This window comes from Papaver somniferum, chromosome 10, assembly GCF_003573695.1.
Source record: "Papaver somniferum cultivar HN1 chromosome 10, ASM357369v1, whole genome shotgun sequence".
Lineage (NCBI taxonomy): Eukaryota > Viridiplantae > Streptophyta > Magnoliopsida > Ranunculales > Papaveraceae > Papaver > Papaver somniferum.
Window position 1 is genome coordinate 156,408,172 of NC_039367.1, and position 16,043 is coordinate 156,424,214.

A 16,043-nucleotide genomic window follows, 5' to 3' on the forward strand; every position below is an offset into this window, starting at 1 on the left:
TAAGAGAGAGGATGGAAGGTTCCCTAGTCATACTGATCCTAATCCAAAAGGAGAGAAATCGTACAATCATGTGAATTCTGTTACTACCCTTAGGAGTGGAAAGAAAGTTGACAACAAGGTCGCCATGCCTGAAAGTGAACATGATGTAGTTCACCCTTTTGAGCCCGAAAATGAGGAGACTGATAGAGTCTCTAAAGAGACCAATGAGGGTCCAAATGAGTCCGGCTTTTTTCCCAGAGCCCCGTTTCCCTAGCTGCTAGTTCTAACTATGAGCGAGTCGAACTTTAATGATATATTAGAGGTTTTTAAGCAGGTTACTATCAACCTACCATTGTTGGATGCAATTAAGCATATTCCCGCTTATGCTAAGTTTCTTAAGGACTTGTGTACACAAAATCGTAAGCTTAGTGTCCAAAAGAAATCCTTCCTAGCTAGTCATGTGAGTTCCATTATTCAGAATACCACTACTCCTAAGTATAAAGACCCAGGGTCCCCTACCATTTCTTGCACAATAGGTAAATACCGTGTTGAGAAATCTTTGCTTGACTTAGGAGAAAGTGTGAATTTACTTCCATACCATGTGTACCTCAAGCTAGGACTTGGTGATATGAAACTGACCAAGATGACACTTCAGTTAGCTGATAGGTCCGTTGAAATTCCTCGTTGTGTGATCGAGGATGTTCTTATTGAGGTCGACAAGTTTATTTATCCAGTGGATTTTTTTATCCTAGATACCCAACCTGTCCCTGACCCAGAGAACCAGATACCGGTGATTTTAGGTCGCCCATTTTTAGCAACATCCAATGCGATCATTAATTGTCGAACTGGTATTGAGTTGAACGTCTTTCATATTAGTAAGCTACCCTCTGAACTAGATGACTCGAGCATAGAAGAGGTAAACATGATAGGAACATTAGTCGAGGAGCCATTACCAAACACTTTGTTAGAAGATCCATTAGAGAAATGCCTAGCTCACTTTGGGATTGATTTCAATGATGATAATGTGATTAATGAGGTGAATGCTTTATTAGATTCAACCCCTTTGCTAGACACTAGTAACGGATGGAAATCTAAGTTCGAACCACTACCAGTTTCTAAGTATACCCTAGTTCCTTCGTTAGAAGAGCCTCCTAAGTTGGACCTAAAACCATTGCTAGATACCCTGAAGTATGTGTTATTAGGCCCGTTTGAAACTTTACCTGTGATTGTTGCTTCCGACTTGGATAGTGATCGGGAAAGTAGGCTAATGACCGTCCTTCAAAACAACAAGGAAGCTTTAGGGTGGACCATAGCAGACATTAAGGGTATAAGTCCTACTGTTTGTATGCATCATATCTATTTAGAGGAAGATACCAAACCTTCTAGGGAGATGAAACGAATACTAAACCCTAATATGAAAGTCGAACCGAGGTTCTTAAGATGTTAGATGCAGGCATTATCTACCCCATTTCAGACAGTAAGTGGGTCAGCCCCGTTCAGGTTGTTCCCAAGAAATCCGGTATTACTGTAGTCCAGAATGATAACAATGAGTTAATCCCGACCCGAGTGACCACGGGTTGGCGTGTTTGTATTGACTATAGGAAATTGAACAAGGTCACTAGGAAGGACCACTTTCCCCTTCCCTTTATCGACCAAATGCTAGAGAGATTAGGTGGACATAGTCATTACTGTTTTCTAGATGGCTACTCAGGCTACAATCAGATCGTTATTTCCCCAGAAGACCAAGAAAAAACTACTTTTACCTGTCCCTTTGGTACCTTTGCGTATAGACGCATGCCTTTCGGGCTATGTAACGCCCTTGCGACTTCTCAGCATTGCATGATGATCATATTTTCCGATATGGTAGAAAAGTTTTTAGAGGTCTTTATGGATGATTTTTCAGTGTTTGGTTCGTCTTTCGATGAGTGCTTGCATCATTTGTCATTAGTGTTGACTAGGTGTAAGGAAAAGAATCTAGTGCTTAATTGGGAGAAATGTCATTTCATGGTTCGATCAGGAATTGTCTTAGGGCATATCGTATCTTCTAAGGGTATAGAGGTAGATAAAGCCAAAGTTGACCTTATCAAGACTTTACAGGTCCCAAAAACCGTAAGAGATATTAGGTCATTCTTAGAGCATGCAGGTTTTTATCGTCGATTCATTAAGGATTTTAGCTTGATTTCTAGACCTCTTTGCAATTTACTTGCAAAAGATGTTAAGTTTTTCTTTGATGATTGTTGTTTAGAGGCTTTTGAGAAGCTTAAGACTTTACTCACTACCGTGCCCATAGTCCATGCACCCAACTGGAACATACCCTTTGAGATCATGTGTGATGCTTCAGATTATGCTATTGGTATTGTGCTAGGTCAGCGAGAAAACAAATTACTTCATGTGATTTACTATGCTAGCAAAACTCTGAATGATGCCCAGTTGAACTATACCACTACCGAGAAGGAACTGTTAGCCATTGTGTTTGGCTTAGACAAGTTTAGACCCTATCTCTTAGGTTCTAAGATCGTCATATATACTGATCATGCTGCTTTGAATTATCTTTTGTCTAAGAAGGATACGAAACCTAGATTGATTAGGTGGATACTTTTGTTTCAAGAGTTTTCTCCAAACATTAGAGACAAAAAGGGTGCCGAAAATGTAGTTGCAGACCACTTGTCTAGGCTAGTTGTTGATTCCCCTGATGATTCCCTTCCTATAAGGGATAGTTTTCCTGATGAACAACTTTTCTTTGTTACCCAAGAACCTTGGTATGCGAATATAGTGAATTATCTTGTTACTGGTCGAATGCCCCAACATTGGGGTAAACAAGATCGTTCTAGGTTTTTAGCCGAGGTTAATCACTTCTTTTGGGATGATCCTTATTTGTTTAAGTATTGTCCAGACCAGATTATTAGGAGATGTATACCTGAGAGTGACCAGTCCAGTATTATTTCCTTTTGTCATGATCATGCTTGTGGAGGTCACTTTAGTGCTAAGAAGACTGCTGCTAACATATTGCAGTGTGGATTCTATTGGACTTTGTTGTTTAAAGACTCCCATATTTATTGTGTTACTTGTGAGTGTTGCCAGAAATTAGTTATTGTGTTAGTTGTTGAGGTCTTTGATGTGTGGGGAATTGACTTTATGGGTCTGTTTCCTAATTCTTTTGGTAACCTATACATCCTTGTCGCCGTAGACTATGTCTCTAAGTGGATTGAGGCGGTTGCGTGTAAAACCAATGACCATAGGGTTGTGATTGAGTTCTTGAAAAATAATATACTTACACGTTTTGGTACACCGCTAGCTATAATTAGTGATGGAGGGTCGCACTTTTGTAATGGACCTTTTAGGCTTATGATGAAGAAATATGGTATTACACATAAGGTAGCTACCCCGTATCATCCGCAGACTAGTAGTCAGGTAGAGGTTTCCAATAGGGAGACAAAACGTATATTAGAGAAAACAGTTAATCCTAATCGGAAAGACTGGTCGTCTAGGCTTACTGATGCCTTATGGGCTTACCGTACTGCGTTTAAGACCCCATTAGAATGTCGCCTTATCGGCTTGTGTATGGCAAGGCATGCCATTTACCTGTTGAGTTAGAACATAGAGCTTATTGGGATGTTAAGCAGCTAAATTTTTCACTTGACAAGGCAGGAGCCCATAGGAAACTCCATCTGAATGAGTTGGACGAGATTCATATAGATGCTTACGATAGTGCGAAGGAGTATAAAAACAAAATGAAACTTGTGCATGATAGAAATATTTTACGGAAGTCATTTTCTCCAGGTCAAAAAGTTCTTCTGTATGATACCCGTTTACATCTTTTCCCTGGGAAGTTACGTTCTCGGTGGACGGGTCCTTTTATTGTTCGAAGTGTCTTGCCTCATGGAGTTGTTGAAATTGAGACACCGGATGGTAGTAGTTCTTCGAAGGTTAACAATCAGAGATTGAAACCCTTTTTAGATCCCTTTTCTACAGGTGATATTGAGGAGGTCCCTCTGGAGGACCCTGTTTTACCCTTGATTGACCATCGATGGAGTTGTATGTTGTATATTAGTTTTTGATTTTCTTTACCCAGGTACTATCTTTCCAACTTCTCCTCGTGTTATTTTACTTTTGTTATTGCTCTTTCATTAAAAACATTGAGGACCATGTTAGATTTAATTTCGGGGGTGGGGAAGAACTTTTTAATTGCACTTTTGAAACTTCTAGCGTCACATGGTATCCGGCTAGCTAAGTTTACATACTGTTTCTCACCGAAAAGATAGAAATTGGAATGCTAGGGATAAAAACCTTTTGAGACATTAGAGAAAAATACATTGAGATCCTTGAAATTCAGGAGAGAACTTGTTCCTTTTAGAGGGTAACCGTGATGGACCTAACCATACATGATGGAAAGGCAAGTAGGTCAGGAAATGCCAGAAAGACAAAAGCAACCTCACAATGTAGTCTTAGTTACTGGATTGCGACTCTCTCTCAGTATAAACTTATCATCATCAACAAACAGAGCGACATTAAAATCTATGAAGAAAGTTGAAGACGTTTTAGGTTTAGAAGCAACAATAGAAAAGAATGATTCAAAAATCAAAGTTGAAGTTCTAAGAGCAAATGATATAACTTGTTAGAATCCATGATACCAAGACATCACAAGTTGCGAAGATCCAAGTTTTGAAAGTCCTTCTCTCATGACCATGAAATTTTTTGTCTTGTATGTTTCCAAAAAAAAAAATAATAAAAAAAAAAAATAAAAAAAAAATGAAAAAAAAAATCATTACGTTCTTGTTGTTATATAATTAGTTTTTTTTTTGTTTTATTTTAATAAGGCCATAGGGAAGTAGAAATTTTTAAGTCAAGCAAGAAATCGAAGAGAAGATTTAATTGTCAAGGTTCTATGAGGTTCGATAGTTTATCATCAATAGTTGAAGCCCGAAGAAGACGTTGTTTCTACTGAACACTATGAGAGAGTCGAAGAAAGATACATTTGGTTGCAATCTGGCACAAGATCTTTCTAGCACTGGTTTAACTCATCACACGTAATTAGTCCAGCTGTGTAGCAGATGTCCCTCTCATCTTTATCTCTCTCCTAATCTTATCCAGCTGTAAAGCAGCGAACGCATCTTACAATGTTTATCTAGATGTGTAGCGGATATCTCTTTATCTAGCAGTGTTGCGGATGTGTCTCCCCTTTTCTTCAGTCAGCTTTAGAGCTGACACCTTTAATTTCTCTGGCATTCTAGTTACTTGGAGATAGGTTGAGAATTTGTATGTCCTCATAGCTCTTTGGATACTTGTGACCAATTAGAAGTCATGGTTTTTTGGGTACACCTCTGGTAAACCCTCCCGAGATTAACTATTTTTTTTTTTAGTTTTGCTCGAGGACTAGCAAATAATAAGTTTAGGGGTATTTGATAGACACATTTTTGTGTCTAAATTGTCCTCAATGTCTGTTTTGTTGGAACTCGATTTTTGTACTAATATTGTGTTTTTATGTATTTTTAGGAAATAAATATTGTTGGAAAATTCGGCTCGAAAAGTTGCTCGGAGCACCCCCGGAGGACATTTGCTATACGGACCCTCACTTTAGATAAGGGGTAACCTAATTACTAAGGGGAACTCCATTTCTAGGCAGCTTCTAACATCACCCCAGAACCGGATAGGGGGCAACCCTTCTTCTTCATTTCAAATTCATTTTTTGGAGGGAAGAAGAGTTCACTCCTGGCAGTTTTCTCGATCGGATTTTGGATGGGTTAGAGGTAGACTAAATCGCTGAAACTTCATGAATGGACGTGATATAGCCTAAAAGGATTGGTATGGGCCTTTGGTTCGATCCAATTTGGCTGGATATTCCGCGAGAAGCAAAACAGGGCAGTACGTGCATGGGAGAGTTATTTCTGAGCATGTTTGTTGATTCGAGCAACAGTTTGGAGCGTGTCAGAGGTAAATAAGGTAGATTCAACAGCAGCATACGTGTAGGAGAAGGATTTTTGGAAAGAAAATATTCCGAGAATATTACCCTTCACTGCCGAATAAAGAGAGATTACTGTGAGTTATTACGCAGGATTTTCTTCGCCTGTTGAGTATAAATATCATCCTGGGGTAGCAGAGAAGGGGACGGAGAGTTCTAGAGCACGACAGAGCTTAAACACTGAAGTGGCAGAGCTGCCATTTTCTGCCACTGCATTTCTGAAGAACACGAAGAACGGACTGCCAAAGACAGTCGTTTTCCAACAGTGACAACGACGCCTAACGTGGGTCTTAGAAAAACAGTGTCAGTGACACATACTGTGGGTCGTAGTTCCCTGATTTGTAACACTTATAACTGTTACAAACCCGGTTTTATTGTATTTCTCATATTCTCATCATTTGTAAACCATTTTTGAGCATCAATGAAATTCTTTGAGAGGTTTTCCAACATGATGAGCGGCTAATTCTCTCACAACCAAGACAATGAGGAAGCTATTTACGCATGAATAATTGGTAATTATTTATTCTCTCTAATATATAATTTATAATTTATAATTCATTCAATCACTGCTTTTGCAGAGTTTTTAATTGTTTGCAAAAAAATTTCTTCATTAGTTGTGATTCAATTAGATAGGTTATGATTTGTTTAGATAATCTATGCTTAGGGATACAATTAATTTTTGAGAATTTTCCAGATTATTTGTGAATTAAGAAATAAGAGTCTTAAAAGATGATTAGAGTTTTGGATTGTTTACCATAATTTATTCATGTGTAATAGTGAAATCAGTGTCTTGGTTGTTTTCTAATATCTTGAAGTCAATTTTGTAATAAGTTTTCTTTGTTTTTAATTTTTTATTAAGTCTAAAATTCATTGCCTTCACAAGTCTTGAAACAACCCTTTTATCACTATCTACAACAACTTTGAAAACACATCAGGAGTATACGCAGGCTTACAATCAGACTGATTGTAAGCATAAATTCAACATAATGAGAATGACTAAAACTATAAATTTTTGATTATGTTCTAATCCTCATCCCTAAGATTACATCAAAAGGGCCTAAGTCTTTCTAGTCAACTTTCTCATTCAGTGCATGTTTTTAGTGGAATTAATCACATCTATGTTTGTATCAAGTATAAGCATATCATCAACATACAAGCATAAAATTACACATGCATCCTTACCAAGTTACTTGTAAATACACTTGTAAGATTCATTAACTTAAATCCACTACACATTATCACATGATCAAATTTTCCATGTCATTGTTTACGTGCTTATTTGAAAACCATACAAAGATTTGTTCAATTTACATAATGTGTCTTCATAACCTTTCACTACAAAGTCCTCAGGTTGGTCTATGTAAATTTCTTTATCTAATTCACGGTTTTAAAAAAGATGTCTTAACATCCATATGATGTATCTCCAAGTTGTTTATGGAAACAATATCAATTAGCATCTCAAAAGAAGTAATTCTCGTCACAAGTGAATAAGAATCAAAGAAATCTACACCTTCTTTTAGTTTATAGCCTTTAGCTACCAACTTAGCTTAATATTTTTCCAAAGTTCCATCTACCTATCGTTTCCTCTTAAAGACTCATTTACATCCCATGGTCTTACTCCTTGGAGGTAAACTAGCAAGCTCTTAAGTCTGGTTCCGACGGACTGAGTCCATTTCACTAAATGAAGCATCTTACCAGAACGAGGTTTCAGTAGATGTCACGGCTTCCTTACAAGTCTTGGGATCAGACTAAGCTACGCATGTTATGAAGTCGGCTTCATAAGAAGTCTCAAGTCTAATAGTTTTACTTCTCTTAGGCTCAACCTCAACTTCATCTTCCTTTAAGATAAGTTCTGAGTATTTGAAAATATATCTAGGGGATCAGCATCACATCTCTAATGAGCTACATGATTAAGAATAAACATGTTCAAGGAACTCAGCATCCCTAGATTCCATAATAATATTCACACCAAAGTCAGAAAATCACACCAAAGTCTGAAAAATCAGAACACACAATCAACATTTTTGGTTTCAATCTAGTTCTTTTTTTGAAAAGGAATTACAATCTTAGTCAAACACCCCCATACTTTGATGCATTCATAAGAAGGTCATCTACCTTTCCATAAATCATATGGAGTTTCATCTAATCCTTAAAAGGATACTCTATTCAGGATATACTAGTTAAGAGGTCTATCTCCCCCCCCCCCCCCCCCCCCCCACACACACACACACACACACCTGAACTAATCAACATGGGAATTATCATGAGTTTTTCCGTTAAGCTTATATAGACCCAAAGTCCTATAACTCTTGCTTAAAAAAATCACTCCCTAGTTACAACAAGTTTTCCAGATTCAATTAAAATTTAAAATCTTTTACCATCTATATAACAGAACAAGATACAAGATTCTTGCATATGCTTGGTACATGAAAACTTCATTCAATGTGAGAATATTACAGATATGAGCTTCTGCTCGACGTTTTCCTTTAATGCAACCTCTATTGCAGATGAGTTACTCAAAAAGAGTTTCTCAACATCCCCTATCCTCTGATAGGAGGTGAACAGGTCTCTGTTTCAACAAACATTCTTGCTGGCTCCAGGTCTATTAAAATAACTTCCTACATCATGCCAATGAACTTGTTCTAGTTTGTTTCAACTAAATTAACATTAACTTTCTACTTATTAATATTTTTATGTTGTCTACAATTTACTGTTGCGTGGCCAGGAATTTTACAAACATAACAATCACCCTTAATTAATGTAACGTCGGATTCAGTTTTACGAAACATACCTTTCTTCTGAAGACTACGCTTAGAGTTGTTTGATTTTTTCACCTTTGGAAGACTTGTGTTCATCCACAGGCTCCTGGTATCCATGTCCCTTTCCAACTGCATGTCATAATCTTCGTTTATACTTTGACCACGGACACAATGTTTTCCCAAACACCTAATACACCACATTTCACAAACCTTAGTTCCGAATCGGAAAATAAAATATGATTTTTGAAGATAACATCTAGGTCTACAAACTTCGTTTGAATCACCAAATCAAAAAACTCATGGTTACCCCATAAAAACTACTTTCGTTAACAACAAATTTCTGCTCGTCAGAATTTTTCAGAAACGTTTCTCTGTTTTGTAAAATATCAAAAAAATACTTTTACAACTCCAAAAATTACGAAATTTTATGTGGGTAACTATAAAGATGTCTACTACTTTATATCAAAAGGATTCATCTAAATTACTTTTAGGTTAAGAGATAGATTCGAAACTCTACAACTGACCAAAAATTCGTTTTTTTTTTCACTTCACAATTAACATCCATGATTATTACAAATTATAATGTCTTAAGATTGTTGGGTGCAATAATCAAAAACAAGGAAAAATCAAATAAGCAAAAGTTATTGATACTTAGCTCCTTTATAACGGAAGTGATTGATTTGATGTAACGGACGAGCTCCCCAAATTTCCGCAACAGCGACAATGCAAAACTTTGGAAAAACAGAGTGAGTCACGTGTTCAACACGTTGCCCTTAAGACATTAGCGCACGACTACACTCAAGAGTGATGCTATAGACCTCACAGGACGGATATCCCCAGGATAAAACACCCTACTACACCTGCTACTAGCATATGTAGTAGATGCTCAACTTGAGCTTGACAACTCCGAAAAAACCGTTAAGGAAAATCGCAAACGCTATAAAATATTTTCCCTTAGGGGTCCCTCTAAAATATAGAGCAACCCCTTTCCCATAGATTTTACAAAAGTAGTGAATTTGTTTATATAATTGACAAATACAACTTAATAAGATAAATTCCCCGATATGGACTAAAAAGCTTATATAGTCTCTTAAAACAAATAAAAGTAGAAACTCCACGATGTGGACTAATAAGTTTCATTCACAAACAAAACAATAAATTAATTTTATGTAGCTAAAAACCTTTAAATAATAATTAATAAATATTGTTGCCAACATTTTTAATCAAAAATCAATCTCCAATACTAGGGTCAAGGTTAATGAAACATCAGGATAAAGATACCATCTCATACGAAGGGGTAAAGGAGAAAGTCATATCTCACCTTCTTCATGATCATGGGTCTATTGACGCATCATCAAGTTTTATTCCAAATTTGATTTCTCCTAATTGAAAATATTGTTATTGGATGATTTTATGACCACTTATAAAGCTTATTGCAAAATTGATTTTAGGATAGGAAGATCTCAGCAAGAGATGAAACTTGAGGTAAACTATCCATCTTTTATTTGTTTTAGCCACGTGTGAAGGACCCCCAATATAAATTTTTTATTGATAAGACCCCACAAACGATTCTGTAAACGGTTTTGTAAAGCAAATGCATCAGTCGAACAAAATCATAAAATGCGTAGGTGAGTCAAAGTATTGAAAGTCAGGGATATGTCGAAAAACAGATTGAAGCTCACGATCGTCAATATTGGAACGACAAGAATCTGACTCTATTGTTCATAGAGGTGCCAAACAGGCCGGCCAGGCCTTTAGTCAGCCTGCATGTGTTCTCTGGGAAAACCAAAGCATTCTAGATTCTAGAATATGCAGTTTTACTGCACATACATACATATACCTTCTTTCCAATTTCTAAACATCGATCAACCTCTAAGAAAAGCCTTTCCTTTCTTGTGGTGATATAACAAATGAATTAAAAAGATATTTTGCGTGGAAACCTCCTCTTTAAATAGCACTGTATATAGAGAGTAAAAGAGAAAAGTGAATGTAACCGATGTATAGCTTCTACTTGCATGCATGGGATCGATGACGAACTCAATTACAGCCTCCTGATTTGGAAAGTCATACGGCACAGCATATAAATCTCCAAGCGATAAATCTCTCAAACGTCGACCTAGGCAAGAATATAAATATCAAAAATAGAAGGTTACGAAAGTGAGTAATGTGCAGTACCGAAAAGCATCTTCTGAATGATATAAAAATGAATTAGAAGGGTAAAACAACCCTAAAAACCAAAAACATTTGTATTCTAAGATTGTTCCTTCTATGCAACACCATGTAGGTATGTCTCTGACTTTCGTGTTCCTAGCATTTCCTCTCGACATTACCCTTTTACGACCAGAATCTATGCGCTACTCCTTGCTGCCACATAGTATACGTCCACTCTTGTTATTTCTTTCAACCATGTATAGTTTCTTCTTAGAAGACCCCGCATGTCTGCCACCAGCATGCTGCTTCTCTTTCCTCGACTCATTCCGTGCATGCACAATCTTCTTCCTTGGACCAAGTGCAGTAACTCCAATACTGAATAGATCCAAGTATATATATATATATATCAGATCAAATACCACAAACACTAGCATTTGAAAATCAAACATATGTGTATAAACATGAAACCGCAAAGACTCGAGAAACTACAAGTGCATATATTTTAGTCTCAAAGCAAGTAATTGTACTGTACAAATCAGCGAGTGATATATTACAACAACAGTCTTTTATATATGAGACAATGCAGTGTTTCCAAAAATCAACTTCTTCCTAATTAACAAATTCTTCTTCATATTTCGATAAGCCAAGTCCATGGAAGCACTCACTAACACGAGATGTGTAACCAACTTGTCGAGTCCATTCAGGTCTGGATTCACTCTAGGCAGACCAACTACCTTTTGCATTTCAAAACTGCAACTCTGTCATTCATACTTGCCCTCGATCTCTAGCCAGTATTCCAACAAATCTTTTTCTTTTAAGCCTACTTCACTGGGATCTTGTGCCCATAGGAGAAACTTTTTCTTTTAACCTTATAAGCCTATAACAGAATAAAGGAAGAGACGAATGGACAACCGAGATTATTTTCTTGTAAAGCAATTGTTTTACTTCGTCAATTTATTGTTAACTAAAATTAACCATGTGTTATGTAATTTAATTTTGAATTTTAAGTGTCTTCAGAATGTCTATTTCTTCTTCTTCTTCATTGCTTAGTTCTGGTAATTCAATACTGCATGCTTGATTGTCCTAGTTCTGGAAGTTTAAGAAGTTTACACATACTTGCTTCAAGCATAGTTCTGGAAGTTTACCTTGGTGCGTGCGGAAACGAAAGCCACCAGTTCTTAGTGCAGCACATGGGAATATCTCATATCTCACAGTTGTAATCAAATATGCTAGATTAGATATATAAATGGAGTATATTGTTTGTATCCTTAATTAAATTGAAATTACATCTTAAAGTAGTAGTAAAAAAAATATTAGATGAAAATTGAGTATCTACTTTGTATGAATGAATCACGTCTGTTTCTTTTTCTTTACCCGGCTATTTGTAGGTTTTTACTGGCTGCAGGTGCTCTTTTTGGGGAACTATCAGTATCAGAATGCTCCAAGCCAAGGTACTTCCCCCGATCAACAGAATAATAAGTTCTTCTCTCAAAACAGATGGACACTATATCTGAGTCCTCAAGGTACTTATGTCGATCCATCCATGTCGAATATGCGAACTTCCACTTTGCGGATTCTTCGTCAGGAACCCGCAATTTCTTTTGTATGCGCATTTTGACTGCTTCTAAAGTCTCTCCTTCATGGATGGCCAAGAAAAATGGTTCCCCAATATGCTTTATTATCCCATATGAAGTTTTTTTGAAGTGATACACATGAATCAAGCGATATCTAGGTCCCAAATTCTTCTCCTCCTCTGGAATCTCCTCTGCCAGTAGCCTCCCAGACCAGTAATCATCACCAATGTACGTAATCTTTTCATTAAGCGGAAATACCTTGTCAATTTTGTGGTTCAAAATTCTCAGCAATCTAAGTTCCGCATCGGGATGAGACAGCTCAACCTTTGTCTTCAGATCATTAAGCAAGTCACCAACTCTACTTTGTTTTGGAAGTCTAATAACGTGAAGGACAGTCTCGTTTTTTGTTGAATGACGGAATGCAACCTTTAGAGCTTTCAAATCTTGCAACTCGAGTAAAGGGATGTCCAAGACTTTGTAATACAAAATATCGTCAGTTCGCTGGAAAAGACTCAACACCTCAGACAAGCGGTCAAAACCTTGGTACTTAATGGGTTTCGGATCGTAACAGTTATCACGGAAAAGTCTGATCTTGGTGGGGTCATCCAAACTAAGATGTCGAGCTACTCTGTCCGTGACTTCATCATATGTTAATACCTTTGACAGCTCTAAACAAAAATCATCACCCATCGGCTTCTCCACAGATCGAAAATGCACAACCCGGCGGTTACTAACATCTTCCAGAAAAGAAGGGACATCAGGACAGCGGCATTGTGTCGTACTATCAGCTGAAGCGGGTTTCTGGAACCAGATAATGTCCCCATCTATGAGCTTGCTAGCACAGAATGTGAGATTTTTGTCTATGTGTTTAGGCGCAAACCTTGATTCTTCATAAAGTTGTATTTCTTCATCTGGAGAGAACCCAGCCATCTGATTAAGCTTTTTCAGAATTTCCAAAGGCATACCATTACGATTCACAATGAGTCTCCCCACATACCGGATTTCTTCCTTTTCAGCATCATAAAGCTTGAAAAAGAGAATAATATCTTCTTTTGGTGTATAACAAGGAAGAGGAATGAGATGTATTTCCGGCCCAAGCTCTATTTCCAAGAACAGCTTGAAGTCTTGGTAACACCTTCCCGCATTGCCAACCTCCCTATTTGAAGTTTCTCTCAACTTCCAAACAGATTGGGATTCCTCTTGAAGAGTTACTGGCCGGTACGGACAATAAGCATCATGTCGATGCCTGTCCCATAGCCAAAACCGCTGAAATTGCACAGGTACACCAAACTCTTTAGCTACCTCCTCCTTAAAGAGGTTAAAAGGAATTTCTTTCCGGATACGAAAACTGCGAACTTTGTAGTGATCAACAAGGTCAAAATAGACATCTTTCCCAATCTGCTGAGAAAGGTCCTCATCTCGAGCAACCTTTATAGTAGTATACAGGTAAGCCTCTGCTTTTTCCTTCTTCTTGAGCTCCTTTTCTTCTTGTTCTTTCTTCAACCTAATCCTGAGCTGTTCAGCAATGTCCTTCTCCTCCACGTTACAAATAATTTCATCTCTATTGCTTTCACGTATATACACAAGCATATATGCATTTGAAAATCTTGCCTCCCCTCCGTATTGCTCCTCAAGTACCCGCTTGATATCTTCTTTTGTTACCAGCTCATCATTGAATTTGAACCATTGCTCTGAGACTGTTGGTCTAATAAAAGCATAGTAGTGTCCCCCATGTCCCCCGCCACTGTGAACCAAAACAGCCTGAAGTGTGTACAGATTGCGAACACTCTTATCAGAATCTGGTGATAAGTATTTGCCATCCTCCCTGTCAAGATCAAGTTGCAGGGGAAATTCATAGCGATCATTTATCTTTACCATAGTGTCCCGCATAACATCATACTCATACCGTTTCAGCTGGAGTTGGAGAACAGGTGGGAAGTCAATAAAAAGGACACCCTTCTTTGCATCTTGTAAACCATGCTCTTGACCAGCTTGATACTTGTTATCACCTTCAAGACGCTCCACTTCCACATACTTGTCGAAAGAAGCATAAACATCTTGACAGCCTTTGACATCAAGTTGAATGTCATAAAAGGACTCCTTTCTAGTAGATTTATAGTCCACATTGATGCATTCAATATAGTTCATATGGTGACCTTCGAACAAGTGTTGTATCGTACCTTCCGCAGCAGTTCCCTTCATTTTATTTTCTAGCTTTTCACACAGAACCCTATTAAGTTCCTGCACATCATGTTGCATGAAAGCCTGGTTCGTATTCCATCCAAAAGATTTAGTAAGCTCTTTGGTTCCGACGCTATCTTTCTTGTACTGAAGCTTATAAAACAAAGTCTGTAGAGCCAAAGGGATGCTGCTGCCTGATGCCAAATCATTCTCAGTTGTTGGCATATGGTACACCGCCTTCCTGAAATAAGGAATATGATATAGAGTCTGGAGAAGAGAGTTCATATAACATGTTGCTCCTTGATTCTTAAGACCAACATAACCCGTTTCTTTTCTAGAATCATATGTCCAATCGTCAGGCATGATCTTAACCTCTGCTTCAATAATACAAGTATCTTCTACGATATAACCTTTATCAGGGTCGTTGAGTTCACCAAGAGGCATGAACCTTGTATGACCCAAATCAATGTGTTGTGCACTAAATTTGTATGGTTGTGTCTCTCTCCTTACTGTGTCCTCGTTATTAATTTGGTTGACGACTGACAAACTGAACTGTGCACACCTAACCCACCCCAATGGAAAATCATCCCAATCCGCAACAGCAAGGTACATCGACAAGTAATCTACGCTGTTTCCCTTGGGAAACAACAACACACGCCATTTAGAATCACCAACATTGAACGCATCCGAGTGATGTTTTTTAGGGTCCAGCTTAGAAAAATTCTCAATCTTCCAGTTAAATTTTGAAGACGGAGGATCCTGATTTTCCACTGTGCTAACAACGGCTTCCGCTGGAGCGACTTCCACTGGTTCGGGACTTCCAACAATCATCACATCATCACCTTCATGATCTTCACTAGATATCTCATCATCAATATCATGTGGCTGTAGAGGAAGAGGCAAGACAGTCATGTCTGTAAATCAAATATAAACTAAAGAATAAAAATCAGAAAATTTCGTAAGAGTACGAAAGAGAGATTTCGATGATCGGAAAAGAGAAAAAAAAAGATTTACTTATAGAGTTAAAGAGTTTGGAAAACAGGGTATTACAATGAAAAGGAAATAAACACGGCTTTATATGGACGGACTTTGCTTCTATAACAAGAAATATAATAACGGAAGGAAACTGTTTTAAGGTCACGTCTCTAATAGGAAACCGAAGCAAAGTAAGATTACGAAGGGAGATGCAGTATGACTTCGCTAAGATAATAAAATTCTTCCGTCTTGTAGATGCTAAATTTTAACTCGATAAATTAACAACTTCGATAAAATAAAAAAAAAATATCCGGTCCCAAAATTATTAATTTATCAAAGTTTTACAGTAAAAGGCGATTTTTTAGGATAGCATTTTTCTTCACTGTTGTTAACAATGTTTCCTGCCCCAATGACCGAAGATTTTTCCAAATTAATATCTTTGTCAAAGTAGGAAAATCTTTGTGC

General features: G+C 37.5%; 1 protein-coding gene across 1 annotated transcript; it reads right to left on the reverse strand.

Annotated features, from left to right (window-relative positions):
* Positions 1–8,749: 8,749 nt before the first annotated feature.
* LOC113316645 (ubiquitin carboxyl-terminal hydrolase 12-like) lies at positions 8,750–15,515 on the reverse strand. Its single transcript, XM_026564802.1, has 2 exons — positions 12,236–15,515; positions 8,750–8,817 (listed from the first exon to the last, which is right to left on the reverse strand). The coding sequence occupies exons 1-2, from the start codon at positions 15,513–15,515 to the stop codon at positions 8,750–8,752; spliced, it is 3,348 nt and encodes a 1,115-aa protein (XP_026420587.1).
* Between the last annotated feature and the right edge of the window lie 528 nt (positions 15,516–16,043).

Excerpts from the sequence above, each read along its gene's own strand:
- LOC113316645 (XM_026564802.1), bottom strand. The coding sequence starts at position 15,515 with ATGACTGTCTTGCCTCTTCCTCTACAGCCACATGATATTGATGATGAG. Across the intron at positions 8,818-12,235 it reads ACCTGCAGCCAGTAAAAACC|GACATGGATACCAGGAGCCT; the intron begins TACAAATAGCCG and ends CAGTTGGAAAGG.